The sequence below is a fragment of the Zootoca vivipara genome, chromosome 14, assembly GCF_963506605.1.
Source record: "Zootoca vivipara chromosome 14, rZooViv1.1, whole genome shotgun sequence".
Classification (NCBI taxonomy): Eukaryota; Metazoa; Chordata; class Lepidosauria; order Squamata; family Lacertidae; genus Zootoca; species Zootoca vivipara.
The window spans coordinates 52179626-52205124 of record NC_083289.1 but is presented as its reverse complement, the minus strand read 5'-3'; the positions used below and the strand labels follow the sequence as shown (position 1 = coordinate 52205124).

General features: G+C 44.0%; 1 protein-coding gene across 4 annotated transcripts in view; it reads right to left on the bottom strand.

Annotated features, from left to right (window-relative positions):
- Positions 1-25499, bottom strand: part of SDK1 (sidekick cell adhesion molecule 1) — a 584684-nt gene that overhangs the window by 103544 nt on the left and 455641 nt on the right. For all 4 annotated transcript variants that reach the window (XM_035130977.2, XM_035130978.2, XM_035130979.2 and 1 more), the window contains exons 23-25: positions 12200-12309; positions 8202-8352; positions 5870-6107 (exon numbers count right to left, since the gene is read on the bottom strand). In XM_035130977.2, coding sequence (XP_034986868.2) covers positions 5870-6107; positions 8202-8352; positions 12200-12309 — 499 coding nt within the window. The remainder of the gene's footprint in view (positions 1-5869; positions 6108-8201; positions 8353-12199; positions 12310-25499) is intronic.

The window sequence follows — 25499 nt, the reverse complement described above, 5'->3', positions numbered from 1 at the left end:
GGGTCCTTTTGGGTTTGTAAACAAATCCACAGAAACCACAAGGTCTCTCTGTCTCTCTCTAACTAATCTATCTTCCAACTTAAGAAACCTTAGTTGATTAATCAGGTGAGCTTTAGTCAATTCAGTAGTTAATTATAACTGCATAAATTGAATAGGGGGGGGAAAGTGACTGATACCAACTGTCCCCTCCCTCCACGGCAACGACATCTTCATGGGGTTTCCAGCATTTTTATCATGCCAACGTTGCCTGTGGTTTATTTGTAGATTGCTTCATTGACACAAAACAGACATCCCTGTCCTGATCCCCACGACCCAAACAAATTTCCATGTTCCTTCCAGGCCAATTTTACCATTCGTCAGTGGGAGGATGAATGCAATGCCATTTGCTCTTCTTTATCATGTAGTTATTTTGAAAGACGAAGCACAAGGTGGGTACTTTGTTTTCGCAAATGAGCTCTCTTGAAGTTAACTGGGTTACTATCACAGTGTGTGTGTGTGTGTGTGTGTGTGTGTGTGTGTTTTCAAAGAAGAAGGAGGTAACCCTTTGCAAAAATGTGTTTCAGCACAAGGTGAAAAGCCTAAACTGATTTAACAGTTTAGTCAATCCCTGCCTCCTTAGAACTGTGATCTGCTGAGCAGGTGGCGAGGCAAGTGAACACTAATAGAGAATTCCAAGCACCCTCCACAAATTGCGGTTTTCTGGCTTCTTTGCAGATCTTCAATGGCTGCAGGATACAGTGGTTATTTTCTACCTTCGCTATCGCAGGCTGTATGCCTCTGAATTCCAGCTTCTGGGATCTACCGGGATCTGGGAGAGAACTGCTGCATTCAGGTTCTGTTGCAGGCATCTGGTTGGCCATTGTGAGAACAGGATGCTGGACTAGATGGACCTAATCCAGCAGGCTCTATTTAAGTTCTTTGGTTCTTAACTCCTTCTATTGCTCTTCCAGTGAAAGGAGTCCTAGAATATGGCATAGTTCAAGTCAGAGTTAACAGGAACACCACTGTATGAACAGAATCTTTTCATGGATACTACTTCTTTTTTCTTTTTTAAAATAACTCCTCTATTTCACACCATAATTCATTTCTGACGCATGGTGTTCCTGCTTCCCTTATATGTACTGGCCCCCAGATAGCGCATATCCACAGCTACATAGTTGATAAAGTCAGCTATTAGATTATGGCCACATTCAGAGGTGAGGGTCAAACTGTTCAGAGCTTCGTAGACTGATATTCAGGATGCAGTATTGCTTTCCTGTGGCATGTGGGCTAGGAGATAATGCGCAGGAGCCCACAGTTGTTCAGGAAGTCCCACACACATTATTTTTGTCTCTTGGCCTTGCTAGGGGGAAAGACAGACTTCTCTCGTTGCCACATCTCTAAGGATTGCTGTGAGCAGCATGGGGGCAATCCACAGTCAGAGAGGCTTGCTCTTTTTTTCCCATTCAAAATCCCACTTGAATGATCTCTACCATCTTCCCTGTCAAATGTGTTTATCCTCTGCTCCTTGACCACTTCCTCCCAGTTTCCAGGTGCCCTTGCCCCTGCTTGCCCCAGCAATATATTCTGAACTGCCCATTTCTAGTAACCTGCTAAGCTGTAGCTTCTGATTCAAGGTGGAGTGGCACCAGGGCTTTGAAGGCTGCCAATCAAAGTATGGCCATGTGTTTAGCAGTTCCACCAATCTTTCAAGTGTGTTGCAAAGGTGTGTCCTTTTGCCCAAACCCAAGCTGTGGAATGAGAGTAGCATATATAAACTGCAAGAGGCAATTAGGTTAATACCAGTAGATAAGCGACTACTCTATTCTCAACTTAAAAATGGAAATCGTAATGCTGGTGGTCAACAAAAGAGGTTTAAAGACTCTCCCAAGGAAAATCTAAAAAAAATGTAGTATAAACATTGACAACTGGGAAACACTGGCCTGCGAGCGCTCCAACTGGAGTACAGCCTTTACCAAAGGTGTCGTGGGCTTTGAAGACACTCATACTCAGGACGAAAGGGAGAAACATGATAAGCGGAAGGCATGCTTGGCAAACCCTCACATGATCAACTCCTGCCCAGAAACCTATGTTCCCACTGTGGAAGGACGTCCACAGTGAGCGGACTCACTGTTAAGACTGTGTTCATGAAAGACAATCTTACTCAGCTACGAGTGATTGCCAAAGATGCCATATTTGAAGCTCAGCTACCACCAACCGAGGTGCCTGCAAGGACATTTTCCTTTTGAATAAAGGAATTATTGATTTTCCTAAGGCAGGAACCCCATATATTTACCCGGATTGCACCTGCAAATTTACTTTTTTCTGTTGTAACTCATCCTGAGGTCTATATACAAAGGGCAGGATATAAACTGTTAAAAAATAATACATAAATATCCAGCTACCTGTAATCCCTAGTCCTGTCCTGAATGGGTTGGGTGACTAAATTGCTCATCTTCTTTCTGCCACTTCTCCTGCCGCCCCTCAAATGAGAACCTTCCTTTTACTGGTAAAAAAAAACCAGCAGCAATATCCCTATCTAGCTTTCCTGAGACTAACGGCAAGCCTCAAACTGCAGTTATTAAGGGTTTTGGAGAGGAGATTCTTCCAACCCTTCAAAAGCCAGATTTTATTTCAACTGAAGAAGGGATCAAAGCTGGGGCTTCATGTATGTAAGGCACACACTCTTAAATGAAGAGGACTAGTTTCCTTTGAAGAAGATGCAGATCTAGAAAGACCCTCCTCCTTTCTAAGACCAGCTAGTGCCTCTTACTGCTTAGACTGGCAAATATGCATAAAAAATCATGGGCTGCTCCAGTTCCACCTGGCCAACTGGGTGCTGTGGGAACAGTTTTGTCTTGATGGCTTTGATTGTCTTTGCAATCCCCCAGAATCCAAAATGGGGGTGGGGATGGTAGGATTATGGGCCCTTACCTCCCTGAAGCATGTGATGTGACTGAACACTAAAGATCAGCTCATAATTTGTTTTTTTGTTTTGTTTTTTAAATTAGACGTATTAAGAATGTGGAGTTTGGCTCGTGGCAAAGTGGCCATATGGTTACTGCACATCTCACTGAAATCTATGGAATGTATGCCTGAGTAAATACGGTGACCGTTGAGCACAATTAAATCAGATTAACCCCACAAACTCCTGCTTAAGTGGTTGGGGGACTGGCGTGCCCATAAACCTAGTTGTTTTCTGCTGACCCCCATAGAGATGCTTGAAACGGGTCATGTGGCACACTGATTATGTACAATGGGTATCAGTGTTTCATACTTATTTGTCATAGTCAACCTCAACAACTCTCTCGCACTTCTGCATCCTGCCAGGCTCCTCTGGCTTTAATTGAACCCTTACCCCAGCACTAATGAAAATATGCAAATTTGGGGATGCTGAGCTGTTTATAACAAGAAAAAAGGCTGAAATCTTGTTTAAAGTGATAAATGGGACCCAGCCTTAACCATGCAGTAGCAATGGGCAGCCCCTCTATGATTATGGAGACAAATTGCAAACACAACCCTTGCTCATTGTGCAGGTTAGCGAAGACGGTGATTTACTTTCACTGTTGAATACTTAATTCAAGAAAGGTCACTCCGCTCAATTATTCACCCGCAGCAGAAAGGTAAATTACGTCGGATGCATGTGGGCTGGAGCTGAGAGAGAGGAGCTTTCCTTGAAGTTATCTAGATAACAGCTTAATAACTACCTTCCGCAGATGCTAATGAGCGAGCATTGCTTATCCCTCGCCTTGCTGCCGCTGGGCAGGAGTCCCAGAGCCTTGCCTGGTTGAGATTTCTCCTTGCAAAACCTGGACCACCCAAGTAAGCACGTTCCCAGATTACAAGAGGTGAAATGTTTGCTGTTGAGAGATGTGCTGGCAGAGGTTGTAGAAAGCAAAATAATAGATGCATTTTGAAACCCATTTCTCTGTGCCCGCCCTTCCTGGCCGCCCGAAGGTTCTAATAACTAGTAGCTAAGGAAGTCGGTACCTGTCACTCCCTGAGCAAATTCTCTGTAGCTTGAGAGGGCTGCTAACATGCGATGAGAAAGAAATTGATTTCATAATTAAAGGCTCCTACGAGGCTCTAGGTGGCCTCCTTTTCATCAGCCTCCCAGTAAATCAGCAAAAATGGAATAGGGAGTTCTGCTGTCTCTTTGCACCGGGACTGAACGAATGATCCAATCACCTCCAATGCGGGCAAGAGGCAGAATGACTCACCCTCAGAGGAGGCCACCCACTGCATCTATGAGTGAGTCACTGTTCTGGTCAGGATTCCTTACCGTTGAGGCCATCAAGCAAAGGTAATGATGTATCTGGGACCCAGAGGGATGATGCTGAACACAAGAAAACGGCCACAAGGTAATGAGTTCAGCTCAACCCCTCACATGCAGTCCTCTGCACAAAATTCCTATCTCCCGTGCAGGAGTGAGTTTCATTTACAAATTTCAGGGCTTCCCCCCTCCCCCATGAATTTGTATGTATTGTGTAGTTTTCGAAGAGCTTTGCTGGATCAGACCAAAGTCCACGATTCACAGTGATAAGTCAAATGCCTCTGGGAAGTCTGCAAGCAGCAGCTGAGCGCAGTCATGCTCTCCCTACTTGCAATTGCCAGCAACTGGTATCAGAAGCCGACTGACTCTGAGACTGGAGGTAAAACATAGCCATTGGCTGTCTTATCCTCCACAAATTTGTCTAATCCCCATTTATTATTGATACCTCTAGTAAGGTTTTCAAACGGCTTTCAACAGCAGAGATACAAAGCTAAACTCTGCGCCCTAGTCTCTCGCACTCCGTGTTCTGTCTTATTGGCCCCTGGGCAAGAAGGCAGGTTGTGCCTCGGAGCGCTGCGTCTGCATCAGGGAGCTGCATATGACTTATGTAGAAGTGCCCTCAATGCCTAAGCACATTGCTAAGTTGCTTTGAGACTTTTATACACATATATACCCAAAGAAATGCAATAAATAAATAATAAATCCAACATCAGCTTGCCTTGGGCCCAGGCTACCTGGAAGATCATGTCTCCCTATATGAACTTGCCTGGGTGCTAAGATCCTCAGATAAGCATCTTCTCTCAGTCCCATCAACACACTTAGTAGTCACACAAGAGACAGAGAGAATGGATTTTCTGTGGCGGCTCCCAGGTGGTGAGATTCCCTTCCAAGGGAGAATAGACTGGCTCCCTTTTTGCCATCCCTCTGCCAGCAGGTTAAAGGTAAAGGGACCCCTGACCATTAGGCCCAGTCGTGACCGACTCTGGGGTTGCACACTCATCTCGCATTATTGGCCGAGGGAGCTGGCGTATAGCTTCCAGGTCATGTGGCCAGCATGACGAAGCCGCTTCTGGCAAACCAGAGCAGCACATGGAAACGCTGTTTACCTTCCCGCCGGAGCTGTCCCTATTTATCTACTTGCATTTTGACATGCTTTCGAACTGCTAGGTTGGCAGGAGCTGGGACCAAGCAACGGGAGCTCACCCCGTCACAGGGATTCGAACCGCCGACCTTCTGATCAGCAAGCCCTAGGCTCAGTGGTTTAACCACAGTGCCACCTGGGTCCCTAAGGTTAAGACCCTCCTTTTCAGACAGGTCTTTGGAATCCGAAGTGCAGACAGTGCTGACCACTGGGCTCTGTCAGGGCAAACTGTACTTTAATGCTGGTTCTAAGTGTGCTTTAATGTATTGTAACTATTGTTTTCATGTCATCTAATTACTTTGTACTTCATAGCGATGTCTTTAAACGGTGGAAGCAGCCACGAATCCCAGCTTGGGAGAAAGGCAGGATATAAATACGTTAAACAAGCCAGCAGCAGGCCAGTGTAAAATCAGAAGGAAAAGCAGATATCATTTTAGGAGTTTGGAGATCACCAAGAGTCGTGCCACATAACCTACCTGACTCCCGCGTGCGACCTCGCATCACCTCGCTCCAGGGTCCTGCCCCAATGGCGTTGAAAGCTTGGATCTGCAGTTCATATTCTGTCCACTCCTCTAGATCCTCGATGGTGTGCTCCCTCTCCAGCCGATCATTGATTACCTTTGTCAGTATCAGAGGCTGCACATCCACACACCAGTATTTAATCCTGTAACCCACTGACTCTGGGTTCCCGTTGTACTGGGAGTCAGGCAGAGGCTGGGCATGGAGGGAAAGGGTGGCATGTTAGTGATGGGAAAGATGGGGGTTTAAAAGTTCAGGATGTGGTCTTCTGTGGCATTTGTCACCCACATTGGGTCAGATCTTTCAGTTGGCACAAACAGGAGGAAACACCATATACTAAGAGCACTTTTATTCTCCAAGTGTGGATCCCGAGGGAGCCAGAGTGGTTCGCTCCACACCCAAGAGGGAGGTATTTGGAAGTTGTTTTTTTAGAGGGGGCTTGCAGGAGTTTAGGGGGGGAAGCCCAAAACACCCTATTGAGGAGTGAGAGTGCTCAGCTGAATGACAGACAGACACCGCCCCACCCCTCCCAAAAGGAGCACATGAGGGAGAGGTGAAATGGAATGGAATATCACAGGGCACACCTAGCTGGCTGGCTGGCACCTGAACAGGAACATGTCACACTGTAATATTTTGTTCACTTCTGGACCGTGAACATGGAACTTGGCACCAGTACAGTCGTACCTTGGATCTCGAATGCCTTGGCTCCCAAACAAATTGGCTCCCGGATGATCAAAACCCGGAAGTGAGTGTTCCAGTTTTCTAACGTTCTTTTGGAGGCTGAACGTCTGATGGGGCTTCCGCAGCTTCCGATTGGCTGCAGGAGCTTCCTGCAGCCAATCAAAAGCCGAGCTTGGGTTTCTGAACGTTTTGGAAGTCAAACGGACTTCCAGAACAGATTCCGTTTGACTTCCAAGGTACAACTGTATGCATTTAGCACCTTAATGTTAAGGCTGCAGTGGCCAGCCCTGGAGTGGATCAGCCGTGTCCATATCCACTTCAGTGGAAGGGGGGTGATGGCAAGGGCAGCAGGAAACTCCTCTGAGCCCAACCCTGCACAGGTTCAGCTCCACATTGCCACAACTTGCAAGCATGTTGCAGATAGGCAGATCCGCCTTTGCTCCTCAACTCAGGAACCACAGAATATTCTCCTTCCTTCCTTCTTTCTTTTTTGTCTCATTGGCCCATAAATGAGGCTTTAATTCATGGGTGTAAAAATCTCCGGAGCTGATAGTTCTTTCTGGACCATTATCAGAGATGCACAAATGGCCAGCAACAATATTAATGCAGTTAATTGCAAAGTCACATGATACGCCCCTTTCATCTTTGCCTGCCTCACTGGCTCTCTGCCCATTCATCCATCTTCTCTGCTTACAATAACTTCCCGCCTCTTTGACCGGGATCCAAATAGCTACTTTAGGCACATACCAAAAGCTTGGGTGCACCTGGCGGGATCTGCAGCTCATTCTCCCTTGAGCAGCAGGCTCCTGAGACCAGATGCCAAATACAAGCAGACATTAATTCCTTGTTGTTATAGGAATGCCCCAATGACTTGGAGAATTCAAAGGGCTTCTGAGTATTCAGAAAACATATGCACAGAATGTTTTCCTGATTGCCAGACGAGCTGCTGCAGTTTCCGTCTTACGTAAGAACCTTTGGGAGCATCCATTGGGTGCTGAGAAGAAAACCAGGAAGAAATATCCTTGGGAAGGCTGTTTGGAGTGGAATAGCAGAGGAAATTGGAATAATTGAATGGATTTCAGTCAGATAGGCTGAGGGGTGGGTACAGTAGTCAAAGCTACATGATAAATTCATTTATCAATGGCCCTGCAATTTATCACCCGATTCCAGAGTTAATCACTTAGCTCTGCAATCTATCACATGGATATAACCTCCACATTGGCACTGTTTCCTTCTGTGTAGGGGGAAAATATCTCTTTGCAATTTCAGTAACTTAGGATGAAAGTGGCTACACAATGAACCAAATTTCATGGCATTTCTTCAGAAACACATCACCATAAACAAACAAGAGGCAGCATCTGGTCTATTCCAATTATATCACGTTTATAATTCCTTGCTATGCTTTTATTGTTTGGTCCATTAGTGAGCACATCCTATCCTGGCATATAGCCAGAAATGTGGAGCTTCAGATACGACTGCAGTGCTTGGGAAAAAAGGAAATAAATGGCTTTCTCTGCAAAAGACATTTGTGAGTTTTGGGCTCCTTGCGTAAGGGAAAAGTTTGAATGTTGTTCCTACTCCTACGCTGTCTTGTTACGATCAACTTACCACCCAGCGGACCCACAAGCTGGTCTCACTGGCCGTGCGCACAGTCACACTCCCTGGCGCAACGTCTGGCGGTGCCTGGAGAGTTTGGATGACACGCGATGGCTGGCTGAGCGGACTTTGCCCAACCACATTCACCTGCCTCATCCTGAACCTGAAGGACACAGAGAGGAACAAATAGAAAGTGTACAGAAAGATTTAGAAGAGTCACATAGGGTTGAAAACAGAACCTCTAGAAATCCTTCTTCATCAAACTGATTTTTTTAAAGTGACTAACACCAGCATTGGTCAAAGATAAATGGCAGGTGGTATATGTTACAATTGTGAGATTTTCAAGGGGCAAATATTCTTTTTGATCAGATAACTTAAACTGAAAGAATGATAATGACAGCCCACTGAGCAGGTCAAAAATATATATACAGTATTGGAAAGCGCAAATAAAAGAAAATGGCAGATTTCTTGTTTGGGCTTTCAAGTAATTACAGAAATTTTAGTTTCTAAAATTTCACTCCCAACAGCCACCAACTGTGGCCAAGGTTTGTTCTTGGCTTATTGATCATGGTTTGGTGGAGAAAAACTAACCAGAATTCCTAGTTGGAATGTCACGCTGAGCCACAGGTCATGCTGAGGTCATGGTTTGTTTCCCCTCAGCACCTGAATATTTCCCTGTTTCATTCTTTATTATTTCATTCTTTATTACACTTTCACAAGAAGACCAAACAGCATCTAAAAATGAACAAGGGTGAGCTTGACTCTCAGCCTCCCTGATTAAAATTTGTTCTCCCCAATTAGAACTGGCCATCATTACCTAAAGTTTTAGTTGGTTAAAGGTAAAGGTAAAGGGACCCCTGACCATTAGGTCCAGTCGTGACGGACTCTGGGGTTGCGGCGCTCATCTCATGTTGTTGGCCGAGGGAGCCAGCGTACAGCTTCCAGGTCATGTGGCCAGCATGACAAAGCCGCTTCTGGCGAACCAGAGCAGCACACGGAAATGCCGTTTACCTTCCCGCTGTAGCGGTACCTATTTATCTACTTGTGCTTTGGAACTTCTAGGTTGGCAGGAGCTGGGACCGAGCAACGAGAGCTCACCCTGTTGTGGGGATTCGAACTGCCAACCTTCTGATCAGCAAGCCCTAGGCTCAGTGGTTTAGAGGTTGCTTTCCTTCCCTTTGCAAATGTGGCTATCACATTGAGTTCAATCCAGAAAGAAGCAATTGTACAGTATTCTTAACTCCATTTAGGTTTGTCCAACTTTCTCTGGAACGAGTCCATTGCCCAAACACTTCCCTAATGATCCTTGCCCAAACACAGTTGATGTGGAACAAATAGCTTGCCTTTGATGCAAGATTTGTAGGTTTCCAAATATGAACTCTTGGATCAAAATCAATCCCATTTGTTCCAAATTATGACAGCAATCACTCCTCCTTGTGATGGCACCAGTTTCAGAAAAGGCATTAGAGATGCATACGGCCACCATAACAAAAGCGACAGGAGAGACTGTCCGTTCAGGCTTCCTTGTGCTAACACGTTAGCTGCTCAACTTGTCCCTGCTGACTGCTGGCTAGACTGGGATTGAAGAAAGGTTGTGCGAGCTTGTGTAATGCCATTAGTCTATCTGCTCAGATCTCGTTAAGAAAGTGCATTAAAGGGAAATGCATTAAGCAAAACAACACCATTAATTTCCCAAACACTGACAGGGCACAGTAGAAAAGAAGCACATTTGACAAAGATGCAGTCTAAGTCCAATAATTAGTGCTTTATATTCCCTCCCACCTTTTCATCATGTAGGAATGCCGTGCCAAGACCTGGCAAGATGATGGAGCTGATAAGCCCAAGTGGCATTTGGGAGACGCATCTCATTTCATCATCTTATGGACAGTCACACAATGGCTTCAGAGGACTCAAAAGGATGGTGAATGTGATGGAAGTAATTCAGTTTGGAGATCAATTTGCAAAAGTGTAATGGATGGATCAGAGCAGACTCTTATGTTGGGTTAGCTAGTGTCGTATAATGGACTTTTCATCAAGCAATGCACCCAGGTAGCATTGCCAGCTGTCCCCTTGCCTGCCTGCCTGCCCACCCTCCTGTCCTGCTCCTGTGTGGCAATCTGATACAGGGGAATGAAGCAGGAGCGGCTTTCAAGTATGATAAGCAAGTAGGTCAGCCAGAGCTATTCCCCAGCATATTCCTTCATGCCTGTTCTCAGATGACATTATTCAGTTGATCTCATAAACACCCCAAAGCGCTGTTAACGCAATCTATTATGATGATGAAAAATTCCACCCAACTTCAACTCAAAGGCTGGGGTTACGGAGCCAAGGAAATGCGTAAGCATTACTGTAAAAGTAGCAAAGGTGCAGAGCTGGAATGAAACAAGCCAGAAAGAAAGGCTGCTTCTATTTTCTGGTGCTCCATTCTCCTCTAAGGAGAACTCTCTAGCCTCTTCTACCCCAACACTTAGCTTTATCAGAAGCATATATGAATGTGGCAGATGACTTATATACTGTAAATAACTGAATCTGGTCAAACATACACCAGACCTATTTTTTGAATCGTGAGAATGTGCCTCACAAAGCAATTGCTGCTCAAAACTCCTCCTCTCAAGGATCTCTGAATGCTTTCAGGCAACAATGTTCTATTGTGAAGAGTACTTGCTAAAATAGCAACATTACAGACCTTTGCCCTTGTTCCTCACCATTTGATATAACTTATTTAGACCGAAATGCCTTGTCAAGAGGGACACATTAAGTTGATGCTGAGGAATAAGTATGAACAAGGGAAATGCTATCAGCAACCTTATTGCATTTGCAAATACTTACCAGAGAATCTCTTAGATCAGAAACAACAAAAAAAGCCCATGGCACTTTTAAGTCCTAACACATTTATTGTGAAATAAACAATGGTGGCTGAGAGGCAGGAGGTGAGAAGGGAAGGGAGGTTGATGAAAGTGCCACTGGTTGCCTGCTTTTGTGGTGCCACACTAATATGCAGCTAACCTTCTACCAGTATGTAATTTTTTCCCCAAATGTCATTTTATATTGAAATACGTAATAATATAATTTTATATTGAAACGGTGAGGTCATTTAAAAGTAATTACACTGGAGTGTTTGATTTGCATTTACGGTATCTGTCTACCTGGTGAAAGTGCAGCCTGCCCTTTGATGTAAATACATTTCCAGGACAAAAATTAAACAAGTAAACAAGAGATTAAAAAGCAACAGCAATAAACAAAGCAGTAGTTTGAAAGTGTTTCCACCCCAGTTTTGCACCAAAACTTTTGTTTCTTTTGTTTTTTTACCAAAGCCTGGGAATAATGCCTCCTAGCCAGCAACCAGACCCAGACCTGCTTAGCTTCAGAAAAGTTATTGCTCCTTAAATCCGCATTTCTGGGGCAGCTTCACAGGCTAAGGAGGTGGAATTTTCAAATATAGTCAAAGAAGAGCAGGCAGAATTGTTAAATTAAATTAGGAATGGGATGTCCCTCTTATTGACGGCACTTGACATTGATGGGAGCCTTGTTTGGTTCTGCAACACCCCTGAGTTCATTTAAGTAGAATGATGGGATTGGGGTGAGAAGAAAAGAGAACTGAGTTATACTGACTTTACCCACTGAATCAAGCCAAAGTGATATAATGAGCATTCAGCTCGTTTCAGATGAGCTTCCACACAAACAAAACAAGATCAATTTTAATTGAACTGGTGCAACTTTTAGTCTAGACAAAATCTGCATCAGGTATGTGTTCAGTTATTCAATGGCACTATTTAGCAGTGCACTTTGCATACCTTGCTCCCATTGCCAGATTGATTAATTATTTTGCTACGTGAAGGTGACAATTAAAATACATCAAGTGGGGTCACTGAAGTGCAAACTCTTTCAAGGTGTAAATTTTCCTCCATCATTTCTCCTCCCACCAGCTGCTTGCAGGCTGGGAAGCTGCCCCTTGCTGCCTGACACTCAGTAGCATGTTGGTGCAGAAATTAATTACTTGCTGTTCTCACCTGTAATGAGTATAAGGGGTGAGGTTTGGGATCTCCAGCATCTGAGCATCTGATTCTTTCTCCACCTCGCACAAAGTTATCCATTCCTCTTCCTCTCCTATAACACCAACCTGTGGAGAGGACGGGAAGTTATTTTTCCCTTTGTCATTTAGACAACATCACACTTGGGAAAGGTTCCTTGGAATATAGTCAGACATGCCTTTTTTCTTTTCAATGGAGAGAATCACACCTTGGTTCCCTGTTTACCCCGTTACCTCCCCTTCCTCTGTTATTTCCCCTGAGTTGAATTATAATTTGTAAGATCTTCGGAGCAAGGACCTTTATTTAGTTCCATGAACACTGAGAGCAGAAGGTTAGGTAAATAGGTCAGGTTGTGAGTGAGTGACTGGCTCACTCAGTAAGCTTTATGGCCAAGTGAATCCTGATATCTTGCAGGTCCTAGTCCAATGCTCTAACTATTATACCACACTGATAATAGAATCCTTGACCTTTGTGCCCACTTCAGTGGGGAACAAAGAGCTGCCGTTCCCATTTCCCTCATCAAGACTTTCGATCATCATTTTCAAGGCAGGTTGCAAGTACAAACGAATTGCAAAACCAAAAAACGATTGTTGGCTAAAAAATGGGAAGAGAGCATGAAACCGAACCGCCGAGGGAGGGGAAACCCAGCACAAATGAAGTGACCCTGAAGGCTCAGGCAAACAAACTTCTAAAAATGGGTGCCAGGTGCATAAGACACTGCAAAGCGAAGTCACCCCAACTGAGGATGCCTGGCCTCTGAGAGAAGGGCCTCTCCAGATGGTATCCGCCAACAGGCCATCTTGCACAGGAGCAAGCAGTCATTCGCAGGCAAAGTAGTTATCCCATGGCCCCTTGCAGTATTCCTTTAAAAGGACACAAAACTCATGGTTACACTCCCCTTGTGACCTGCTGGCTTTCAGGCAACCCAGGGGAGCCATCAGTAACAATGCTTGATGGTAACAAAAGCCCAGCAAGCGGTAGTGCGAGCAGTAAACCAAGCATCAGTTTTTGCAGACAGAGAAAGATCCACAATCCACACAAGATCAATGATGATGGTGAAGATCCAACCCAGAGGTTGATTTCTTGTTATGAGATATGGGATAACATGGAACATTCTGACTTCCAGCATGGGCTGTTGTTTCAAGGCACCTCTCATCAGGGAGTAACTCACAAAAACTCAAGGAGTCAGTAATGTTTTATGACCACATGCAAAGCCATATTAAATGTCAAGATTATCCAGTCCATGAGGGGCTTGGGTTTCTTAGCATTTAGCTTATTTTCTTCACACATTATATTATTTTATGAAACCATCCCTGGGCTATAAGTGCAACCATGCCCCCACCCCCGATTTTGCAACTGTCAAATTTCATATAAATTTCCATAGTAATCTTTGCAAAAACATGTATTTTATTTGTTCGTGGTAGCATAATTTCTTATTTATTTATTTTTGTATTTATTATCCTGTTTGTACTGTTCATATGTTTTGAGTGCCCTGGAAGAAGGAATTTTCTAGAATACACTGGGTATACAATAAACCACATTTCTAGCACCTGAAATTTAGAAGAGGGCTCACAGAAAAACAGAGGTAGGTCAGAAAAGCATGTAGATCCAGGGTGCCTATCCTTGCCTGTTGAACAAATAAAAAAGAAAAATGCCCACATGCTTCCAGCTGCGAAGGCTAGTATCTTTAAAAATAAAAAGAACTCAAACACTTGGGGGGTTGCTTCAATGTCTGAAATCTACATTGGGCACTACCTCCTGCACTTTGCAGAGTGAAATTTTTTTTTGCATCCATTTCCAGAGCTCAGGGATATTGGAGGATCATGCTTCTGTGCAAAGATCTGAAATGGAACAAAAGACGAAGAACAAAGGAGCTTTAGATATCCCTGCTGGCTAAGCAGCTTGGAGAGTATGCAGCGCTTTGTATTAATTAGCCACTGTAAGTGGCCAACAGCCAGCTCAGCAAAGCCCATCTGCAAGAACTGCGCCAGCAGGGTCAGAGCGCTAATAGGGATTTGAAGCATTTCTTCCCCCCTGGCACCTTTAGGGGAGAGGGCTGGGCGCACTCTTACAGAGGAAAAGATGGGAAAGAAGGCAGCAATGGCCGAGGTCTTAAAACAGCGGGAAGGATACAGCAGGCTAAAAAATCTACAGCAATAAACAGTTGCCGCCAACTTATTGCAGCAACAACACATTCTCCAAAAAAATAATAATCCCATAGCGTTCCTCCCACAGTTAAGAAAATGGGTCCGGAAAGTGACATGCAGCTTGAATTCCCACTACTAAATTGAAAGCCATTTTCTATAGATGCAGGTAGGGCATCCCTCTGATGCGAGCCCTATTTGACAGGCATTGGCAATTAGAGTGGTGAGCCCATTCGGTATAGTAAGAGGAGTGCCACTCAGAGCTGTTTTGGGTCTAGGTCTCTTCGGTCCCCTTGGCCCATCTTTCTCATCATCATGACAATTTCAATCTTTAGCTGAAGCTCCACCTTAACTAATTAAATTGGAAGGTTTTCTACCCCACCTTTCTGTCGGATGATCCTTGAGGTAGCTTGCAACAGATTGCAATGATATAGAATGCAATAATACAGAATGAAGAAACAACAGACACTTGCAGGGCTTAGGAGTCTACAGCTCTGAAGTCCTGGGGCAACTGGCTGCTGGAGCAGTTCGTTCTGCCAGGAAGGGGACAAAACAAGCTTCCACCGAAGGCTGGCCATCTCCCTGCTGTGCTCTTCCTACTGCAATCCACAAAAACCAATGAGGTACCTGGGAAATCCATGAGGAGAAAGAAAGATGGGAAGCTGCCTTGTACTGAGTCAGACCATTGATCCATCTATCTCAGCAGTTCTTCAGACTTTCAAGGGGACAGGTGGGTGTCCATTGCAGTCCTACCTGGGGACGCCAGAGATCAGGAGCAGGAAAGGAGTGCAACCCCACAGTAGCCCTTAGTGACTGTGGGGAGAGGGCGCTTCCCTACAGGAAAGTGGCTTAAAAGCCCCAATGTCCTTCATGTTCTTCTGTGTGTGCCTCCTCCTCAAGGGTGGCAACACGAGAATGGGGCCTTCTGTGCAGTGGCTCCCTGTCTGTGGAATGCTCTCCCCAGGGAAGTATGCCTGGGCACTTCCTTATACACCTTTAGGTGCCAGGCAAAAATGTTCCATTTTTCATCAGGCCTTTGGTTGATTTGATTGACATTCTATGCCCTTTTGAAATGTGGGGGTGGTGTTGTTTTTTTTACAGTGGGGGTATTGATATATTGTGGTTTAATATTTTGATTTTGTTCTGCGAACCACCCTGAGACCTCTGGGTATAGGGTGGTATATAAATTCAATAAATAAATGAAGAAAAATAAAATGACAGAAAGGTGGGCTAGAAATGGAATAATGCAAAGATAAAGGCAATGGACTGTCAGGGCTCGGGTCTGGTGTGAGGCCGCAATAAAACAACAGATCTCCAGAACTTAGTAAAGTTAAGTCTTTCTTCAAAGTGAAACAGAAGCACTCTGGTCTAGTGGTCCCAGCAACCCTTCTCTGCAGATCTTGCCTGGAGGAGGCAGGGGCGAGGACTGAATGCCTTGCCTTCTCAGTACCCACTAATGCTACTCCTTCCCTGGGTCTTTCCCAAGCAGTCTCAAACTACGCCCACTTCATTTCCCTGTCTGCCCTGGGAGACCAAGGGGAAGGGGAGATGGGCGCAGTTGGGTAAGGAAGCCTCCCTGGCTCCTGCAGCAGGAGGGGGAGACTCCTGGGCTTCAGTGTTCTGGCCCCAAACCTCTCCAGACCCCTCTTCTCCCTCAGAGTCTGAACTGTCCTCTGTCCTGGCTCTTCCTGCTCACTATACCCTGTTACCTCCTCTGCATATGACCCTTCCTTCTCCCAATCTGTCCCCCCTTCTCCCTCTGACCACTCCCCATCATCCCACCAACAATCCCCTGGCTCTGAGCCGACTTCCCAGGGGGCTCCCTTGGGGGATTCCCCACTGCCGCCTCCCACCAATCCTCTGCATCCAGCCAGTCTGTGATGTAGACTATCGGTGTCAACAGTATTTTTCAAAGTAATATAAAACAAATCAAAAAGCAGGGAAAGAAAAGAGAAGGCCCCGCGCAGTGAGGAGCTTACAGTAGGAACTGGGGAGGTGATCAGCTTTCTGAATGTTACTCTTTAAACAATTTACACTCATGGAGCAACAAATGGGGAAGATAATGGCAAGCACCAAGAAAGGATGTCCCGGGTGAGTCTTCAAGCCAGAGCACAGCTTTCCATCATTAAAGAAGATGATTGGTAAGGTCTCAGAGGGGATGGCTGACTCAGGTTATGCCTGGCATATGAGAAGATTCCTCCTTGAAAAGCCAGCTGGATGACAGGTGGCCTGCTACCTGCTTTGGGGCCTGGGAGGCCATAGATGGAATGGCTGCAGTCCAGAGACAATAATTATCTCTCTTTCTTGCCTGGAAATTGCTGAACGTTGTTTTATAATGGAGACAAGGGGGGAAGGAAACGCAACCGAGTACTTTGCCTTCTCTCAATAGAAATGGCAAGCAAGAATCCAGAACAGAGCTAAATCAGTTTCCCAGTCAATGGAGGAACTCACTGCCCAATAGAGAAGGACATGGAGAGTTTGGAGAAGCTTAGGATGGGCTCCTAGGTGTTTCCCACCAGGTCCCTGAGAAGCCTCATCTCAGGGGTAGCATCTCAGCTCCTTTCTTCCCACAGAAGCAAAGGGCTCTCCTGCTTGGAGCAAATAGCTAAGCTGAACCAGGAGACACTCCAATATCTGGAGGATGGTTCATTGGTGTTTGTGGACTTCAGCAGAAGTGAGCATTGGAAGAAACCATCAAACCATCTCACCCCGTACTGTCCGTACATTTCATTCTCCCAAGGCATAACTCCATGTTGCACGGGAATTCCATGAGCAGGAAGATAGATGGGATGCTGCCTCAGTATGAGTCAGAACAACTGTCCATCTAGCTCAGTATTTTCTATTGTAACTAGGAGCAGCTCTTCAGGGTTTCAAGGGCAAAAGGGGTGGTCCTTCCCATTCTTACAGGGAGATGCCAGAGATTGGGAGCAGGAACACTTTGCTTGTGTACCCCACCCACTAGCCACAGACTTCGCCTACAACCCCCCATAGTTCAGCTGTGAGTTATATTGCCTTAATTAAAGGCTAATAAAGCCCTGGTCCTTTACACCCGACAGCCCTTACGTTGGATGGGATAGAAATGTAATAAGCAATTAAACCCTTGCCTACAAGCATAATTGATTCAATACACCAATCTGGCAAAAATATTGTGTGCATTTCAAATACTTCTCCGCTAAGGCTGACAAAATCTTATTTAGAAAGTAACAGAAAGAAGGTAGAGAAGTATAAGGTGCAAGGCCTAATCCTATCATCTATTTCGGCAAGTATTCATATTCGAGGTTTGTGATCTCAAAATTCTCATGACACAATCTCATGCCGAATGGACATTCCTGAAAATAAATGTTTAGCTTATGGCAAGACCCACAATATCTAATGCATTTTTCAAGCACAGAAAGATCAAATATAAGGCATGAACATTGCTTTCTTAGCCTCAATAACTGCAGCCTTACATCAAGATCTTTATAAAAATCAATGAGAAGTTTCATGTAAGCCAAAAGCATTTTCTCCCCAAGAAAACTTATAAAGACATTCTTTTTACACCAGATGTGTGAAACCTCACTTGAATCTGAAGTAATTGGTGCTCACAATACGGTAAATCGACCTTGAAAAATTCAGCTTGCCCACTTGTGTCTGCATTGGTAAATTTTCATGACAGTTTTGCAAGGGCGCAGTAAATGTCCAAGAGAACACCCTTATATATTCTCCCCAGTCTGCTTGGCTTATGAACGGCATTTCCAATCTGTCTTGATCATCAATTCTTTGACGAGGATGGGATGGGAAAGGAATAAAATTTAAAGTCAGGACAACTTTGGTAGGGAGGCAATATCCATGATGGCCAACGAGAATGGAAAGGGCAATGCAAGGAAGTCAATATCACTTTTTTATTGGAACCATTTCTCTTGGTGAGCATACGAGTTTTTGAGCTGCACAAAACTTTTCCTGTAAATGAATAAAGAAGTTTTAAGATAAACTCTATGACACGGTCGCAGTTGACCTGTTTAGACTACATACTGGTTTAACTGGCCATAAGTGCCATTGAACTGGGGCTTATTTTTGAGAAAACATGCTGATGATTTTCCTGTTAATTTCATATATGAACTCCACAAAAAGTGATAGTTTGTGCTCTCCAATCTTCATCAGAAACAAGTTCTACAGTATTATGATCCAAAGTATTATTATTATTTTACTTGGCATAATCAGAGTCTTTTTGATCAGAGGTTTGATGGCCCAGAAACCTGCAAGTATTTTAATGAATTGAGACCTGCTTCAAAATATGCAACATATCTGACTACCATATAGGCAAAAGTGTGCAAGCCAGATATGGCTTTCATGCCCAAGTTAGGATCTGATGGGAAGACTGGCTGTTGGTTCCCAGCATGGTTAGGCAGAACATAAGACATATATTCACAAGCAGTGAATGTGGTGGCGGCTGTGCAGATTTCATACATTTTCCTATGAGAAGGTGTGAAGCAAACTGGACCAGTGTGATGTGGCCTAAGGCCTGAACTTGATACAGAGGTGAAGTTGCCTTTGGCAACTCTCTGATACCAAGGTGCTGAAATCAGTTTTGGTGCAGAAATAGAAAAACTTCTCTAGGAGTCACACAAAACCAAGTGCTTGGAGAGAGGGACTATGGCCTGTCACTCAGCTCAGATATGAATGCAGACTCTCAGTGAAAATCTGTAACTTTTCAAGTACAGACAAATTTGAGACAGCGTGCGGCAAAGTCAAGACCAAGCTCAGCAGGGATGGGACCCGAGACTCCACGTTACTGCCAAACTCCTTGAAGGATATCCTGACTCTGCCAAGAGCTGAAAAGAGAAGCAGTCTGTGAGGTTTTTGGTGGGATGTGCAAGATAAGAAAGCCCCTGAGATTTAAAAGATTTTACAAGAAAAATGATTCCAGCCAAAGTTAATTAAATACCAGAATGAAAAGTAAGAGTCACCTCTTTTTCTTTCCCAAAGAAAAATGGTAATATGAAAGGTGGGAAATGTTTCCCAAGCAAGAAATGGTGATCAGCTCCTAGTCACTTTCAATGGGAACACAATGTTTCTCCATTGTTACCCAGGCACCCTGTGTTCAGCAATAGTTCAGGCTATGTCACTGTTTTCATTATAGAGGTTTATAACTCAGTCATTTGAAATCGCTTTGGGATGAAATTTGGTACACAGGCTGTCAGCCCGGATGCAATTTTTTCCTCTTACAAAAGAGTACTTAAATCGATTCAGCTGTTTTTGATTTAAAGATCGGCCAAAGCATAAAATTGTCAGAGTCTCGGGCACTTTATTTACCAAGCTCTAAAGTGAAAACGACATCAAGAGGAGCGCCTCATACAATGGATGAATCCTAATAGCTCCGTTGACATTGAAAATCGGACTTAACCCGTGGAACTAGAGAAACTCGTAGAGAAGTTTGCCAATGCAGTCCTAAACTATGCGCATCTGTGGCTAAGCACAACAGTCACATTTCATGGTATTTCCCAACACAATGGCAATATGTATTATGTGTTGAGCATCTTAAAAGACTAGAGACTGTGCAGAATTCATTTAGGCACAGGCTGAGTCGAAATAAGCTTACAGTCCAATACAGGAAAGGGGCTGTTGCTCCATTGCCTAAGCCCCAGTTTGTGTACAGGGAGTGGGCGGCTGGCAATCATGCTGCATGCCAGTTGCACCAGTGAACCCACCATATCCATTAGTGCTATGGTGAACTTCCCAGTCATGCAATTCCCAACAGTGTTAACCCAGCACGCAACGTTATACTGATAGCAGACAGGTGTTGCAGTTAGCGTAAGAAGCACGGGAGAAAATGCTGCCACTATGTGCCAACAAAGTCATCCCCAAAGCTTGGGATGACTTCAACGCCAAAACAAAAATGGCATGATTGCATGTCCTTCAGATCAGACTTTAATAGATTCATCAAAATTTCTCTTCTGAATCTTGGGACCCTTCCCAGAGTTTGCTACAAGCTGCTTGTTTTACAATAGCAATCTCTAAATACAGCCATATAGTTTTTAACATAAATGGTCTAATTCGTTGATTTATTTTTTTAAAATAAGAGATGCCTTTGCTTTGAAATTCAGCTTTGCTTTATTATGCTGGGTTCAAGTGTACAGTCTGAGGGAGATGAAAAATTAGCACTAATAAATTTTAATAGACCTTTTAAGAAGTATGTCATATGGCTCTTCTCTAAATCAAGATGATGGGATTACAAATTCAAGAACATCTTGACCTGCCATGAGGTAAGGAGTAAAAAAAACCCTGATTCTGCTCTCACACAATGAGGGAATAAAAATGAACAAACCTACTGGCATAAAAATGTGAGAGAATGCCTACATACAGAAAATGCAGAAAGAAAGAAAAGCCAACTCATGAAGAGTTTACAATCGATTTTTGAATTTAATACGATGTTTGAGAGACACTTGGCTGTCCCTTGACAATCACAGATCCACTGGGAAGTTTTCATGGGGAAGCCCTGAAGAAAACAGTGGGAGCTGCCATAGGTGGTGGATCTGTGGTCCTCCAGATGTGGTAAACTCCAGCTCAATTCAGCCAGTGGTGATGGCTGCTGCTGTCCAACAACATCTGGAGGGTCACAGACTAAGTGCCGTCTGCCAATGGCATTAAATTAGTTCACCTAATATGGGCATTTGATGTATTTATTTTTGTACTTGATGGTTGTTTTTAAATTTCCAGATACTGTTGAAAGTTTGTTTAGTCAGTTTAGAGGTGTAGAGGTGAAGCACTTGGTCACTGGCAGAACCTGGTTGATTCCATGCGTCCAAAAGGTTTTGAGGGACTTCATGGTTTTCCTGCATGGGAAGCTACTTTTGAAATGAAGATTCCAAAAGCAGCTCGTAATACCCTGTGTTTGGTGTGTGTTTGTGTTTGTTTGTTTGTTAATTTTTTTAAAAAACTAAACCTATCCAGAAACCCTAGTAGGCATGTCAGCTGGATGCTGGCCATATATATATATTTCTGACTATCAAATTTCCTTCCAGGTGGCTGGGTCTTTGTAAGTGCATTGGGATTGCAATGTATCCAAATTTTGCAACCTGATAAAAATGTGTTCCCACTGCAATCCTACAGCAATTTGCCTGAAAATCAGCTTCATTGAAATCAATGGGACTTACTTTTGAGTAGACTAAGCTCAAGCTGTTAGTCTTATTGACAAGCATTTGACTATCAACAAACTTCCTCAGATGTTCTGCCAGAAGGGGAACCTCCAAATTCACTTCAAAGTTTGCTTCGGGCAAAATCTGGTGATCACTTAGGGATGATCTATATCCGTACAAATGGGATTATAACAACCCTTCTGAGAAATGTCACTGGTTCCTATTCAGTTTTGCTTAAGGATCAACCAACACATTTGCTTGGGGAGGGGAAGTTTGCTTCAGGCAAGATTTTGATAGGCACCTGCTTCCTGGAGGATGTGGGGTGGTAGAAATATATTAGAAACCTGGCTGTCTAGTATTTTTTTTTTAAGGGGACAAGCTACCTAAGCTGATACTAAAGGCTGCTGTAGCATTTTATTAGATTATAAGGCAGCCCTGTTTTGGAAAGCGTTTAATGTTTGATGTTGTTCACCCCCTCTCCTGTATTTTGTTGGAAGCAGCATAAAGTGACAAGGGTAACCCAGACAGATGGGTGGAGTATAATAAATTCATTATTCTTATTACTCTGCCTTTGCCCTGTGCTCTTTAGCACCAAATCAGAACAAATAGAAAACCAGATTGCTGTTTGTTCCGATTCAGAACTGCAAGCTTCCCTGGGAGAAAGTAGCAGGGCAAATGGAAGCAAGCCCACACTTAACATGGACTGAGTGTAACACTGGAGATGTCTGCCGTGATATCAGCTTCCAGATTCAAGTGCCAGCTTCATGCTTAGGACTTTGAAATATACTCAGAGTCGAGAGTGAATTTCATGCTCTTTATTCAGCTCTTAGTCATCAAGGAGAAGAGAAGAATGCCCTTTTCCCAAAACCATCTGCTTATATACATTATTTACACAATGGGCTTTGCGTGATTGGCTACTTCAGGGCTACACCTGTGGGCCAATCAGGTTGTGGATTGACTTCTGCCAGCCGCCTGATTGGCTGCTCCTGCAGGCCAATCAGGTTGCGGATTCACTTCCACCTGGAGTTGGATTGGGTGGCTCCTGCGGACCAATCAGACTGCTGATTCTGGATCCTATTGTTCTATGATTCAGCTCAGTACATAACAGACTTATTAACAAACCAAGGCAGCAAATAAGGCTTCACCCACCAAACTTTTGGAGTGGGCTTCAACTTCAATGCTACAGAGTGGCAAAGACTTTCCTGTCACCTTGGGGACCTTGAATCCTGGTTCTTATCCAAGTTATACTCTCCAAGTGCCATCTGTCATCTCAAAGGCAATGGAGTACATTTACAGTTGATAAAAGGCTGCTTAACAAAGCCGAAAAGGTATTCTTGCTCTGGGGTTGGGGGGGGAGGGTAGCATTCAGAGCCAGGGCTGATGTACAATGCTATTTCAAGCTTACTGAAGGAGCCAAGTCACTCTGTAAAGACTATCAGTTCTTCATCAGGTTTATAATCAGCCCCTTTGTACATAGAGGAAGCTAAGAAATTGGCTCGGCTCTGCCTCTGCAGTTGGAGGCAGCAATTCTTCTGAGTACCAGTTGCTGGAAACCACAGGAGGAGAGAGGGCTCTTGTGCTTGGGTCCTGCTTGCGGGCTTCTGTCTGGCCACTGAGAGACAAGGATGCACTTGAAAAGTTACAGGTTTTCCCTGAAAGTCTGCATTCATATCTGAATGCCAATGGCCCATCTTGCCCAGCTACACTGGTTCCTTTAGATGCATCTCACTTTTCTTTCTTGTTGGAATTGTCTGCATTTGTGCGTTCAATATTTCACTTTCAAGAAACTCCCATCCCTCCTGGACTCCCTTCTCTTTGAATATTTCCGACCATGGGATCTCACCCAGTAGTTCCTTAAGCTTCTTAAATCAGCCTTCTTCAAGTCCAGAGTGCATGTCTGACTACACACAACTTTCCCTTGCCTCTGTATCATGAAAGCCAGGAGGCCATGGTCCCTTCCTCCCATGTCTCCTGGTACTTCCACTTCGTCAATCGGTTCCTCCCTGTTGGCAAGGGCCAGTTCTTCCACCTCGTGGAAAATGAAATTGTCTGCGAGGCAATGGAGGAATTTGTTAGATCTTACATTCTTGTCAGAGTTTGAGTTCCAACAGATATTTTACTGACTGTGGTATTTTGGACATTTGTGTAACAAATGTAATATAGGTACAGACTTCATGCTCAATAAGAGCTCTGTGTATTTTCTATCCGTGGGTCTGTATTTGACTACAAAAATGTAAAGGATGAGTAAGCCCTGTTGAGATTCATAATACCAGAACTGCTGTGCCTCTGAATTGTGAGAGAAGCATTTTAAAATTAAGTACATTTTAATTTTGCAGTTTGGGAAAATTCTATTTCTGTTGGTGAAACACACTGCCCTTCAGGCAAGTGTTATGACAAGAAGCACACTGAAGAATTTTGTGCTATTGTTAAAGGAACACCCAGATGCCAACTCTGATTCTGTCTAATGATGCAGAGTAAAAGCTTTCAATTTGCAAACCACAGGCTGTTTCCAAGTATACTGCAGACACACGATTTAGAATGACAAAAGAACAGACCAACTCTAAAACTGATTCTTGCAAAGTAAAATGTTAGCAAGATGCGAAGGAAGGAGGAATTGACTTGGAGCTGTAAAAAGCCAGAGGCAGCAGATAAAGAAAGATTGGCTCAGATTAGCAGCCATTATATTTCAGGTTACTGTTCTTATGTCTTCAGAATGGTATACATGGGACGTCCAAACACCAATACAAACCCTTCTGTCTGCAATTTAAGAATGATACATCTCTACAGAAATGTACCTGGTGTAGCTTTTTAAAGCAAAATGTAAAATAGAAACCATTAAGAAGAAGAAGCTGTGGAAATGAAGGAAAGAAGCAGAAAGATTCAGAAAAGGGCCACCAAAATGAAAAGGCAAGAGAGAGGTGACCTGAGACAAATTACACATGGCATGGAGATAGTGCATAAGAGAAAAGTTTTTCTCCCTCTCTCCAACACTAGAACTCACAGACATCCAATAAAATGATGATGATGATGATGATGATGATGATGATGATGATGATGATGATTATGATAATTTATATCCCGCCCATCTGGCTGGGTTTCCCCAGCAACTTCCAATGAAAGATTAAAAATACATTAAAACATCAGTCATTAAAAACTTCCATAAACAGTGAAGCTAAATGGTGGAAAGTTCAGGACAGATAAAATAATGTACTTCTTCATGCAGCACTTAGTTAAGCCATGAACTCCCTCCTGCAGGAGGTAGTGAGAGCCACCAACTTGGATGGCTTTAAAAGAGGATTAGACAAATTCATGAAGGATAAGACTGTAAATGGCTGCTAGCCAATATGAACATAGGAAGAGCCTGGTGGATCAGGCCAATCTAGTCCACCATTATCCGGTTCTCACAGTGGCCAAGTGGGATCCAAGCACCAGAGCACTCTCCCCTCCTTGCATGTTGTGAGTGTCACAACCATCCTCAGAGGTGCAGGGAATGTTGTTTCAGCAAGGCACTGCAGTGCAACCATGGCTTATGTACTTACTGAGATCTGCGGTATGAACAACAGCAGCATCGTGTCCTAGAATCTGGATACTGTTCAGGAATCACACACCAAGATAAAGGTTAAATGGAAGCCTTGAAAGATTCCACCAACGGTGCCTCCGAAAAATTTTACACATCACTTGGGAAGCTAGACAAACTAATGCCAGTGTGCTGGAAGAAGCAAAGATCACCAGTGTCAAAGCAATGATTCTTCAACATCAAGTCCGTTGGACTGGTCATGTTGTGCGGATGCCTGATGATCGTCTTCCAAAGCAACTATTCTATTCCGAACTGAAAAATGGAAAGCGTAATGCTGGTGGTCAACAAAAGAGGTTTAAAGACTCTCTCAAGGCAATTTTTTTTTTAAAAAAAAAGTAGTATAAACACCAACAATTGGGAAACAGTGGTCTGCAAGCGCTCCAGTTGGAGAACAGCCTTTACCAAAGGTGTCATGGGCTTTGAAGACACTCGAACTCAGGACG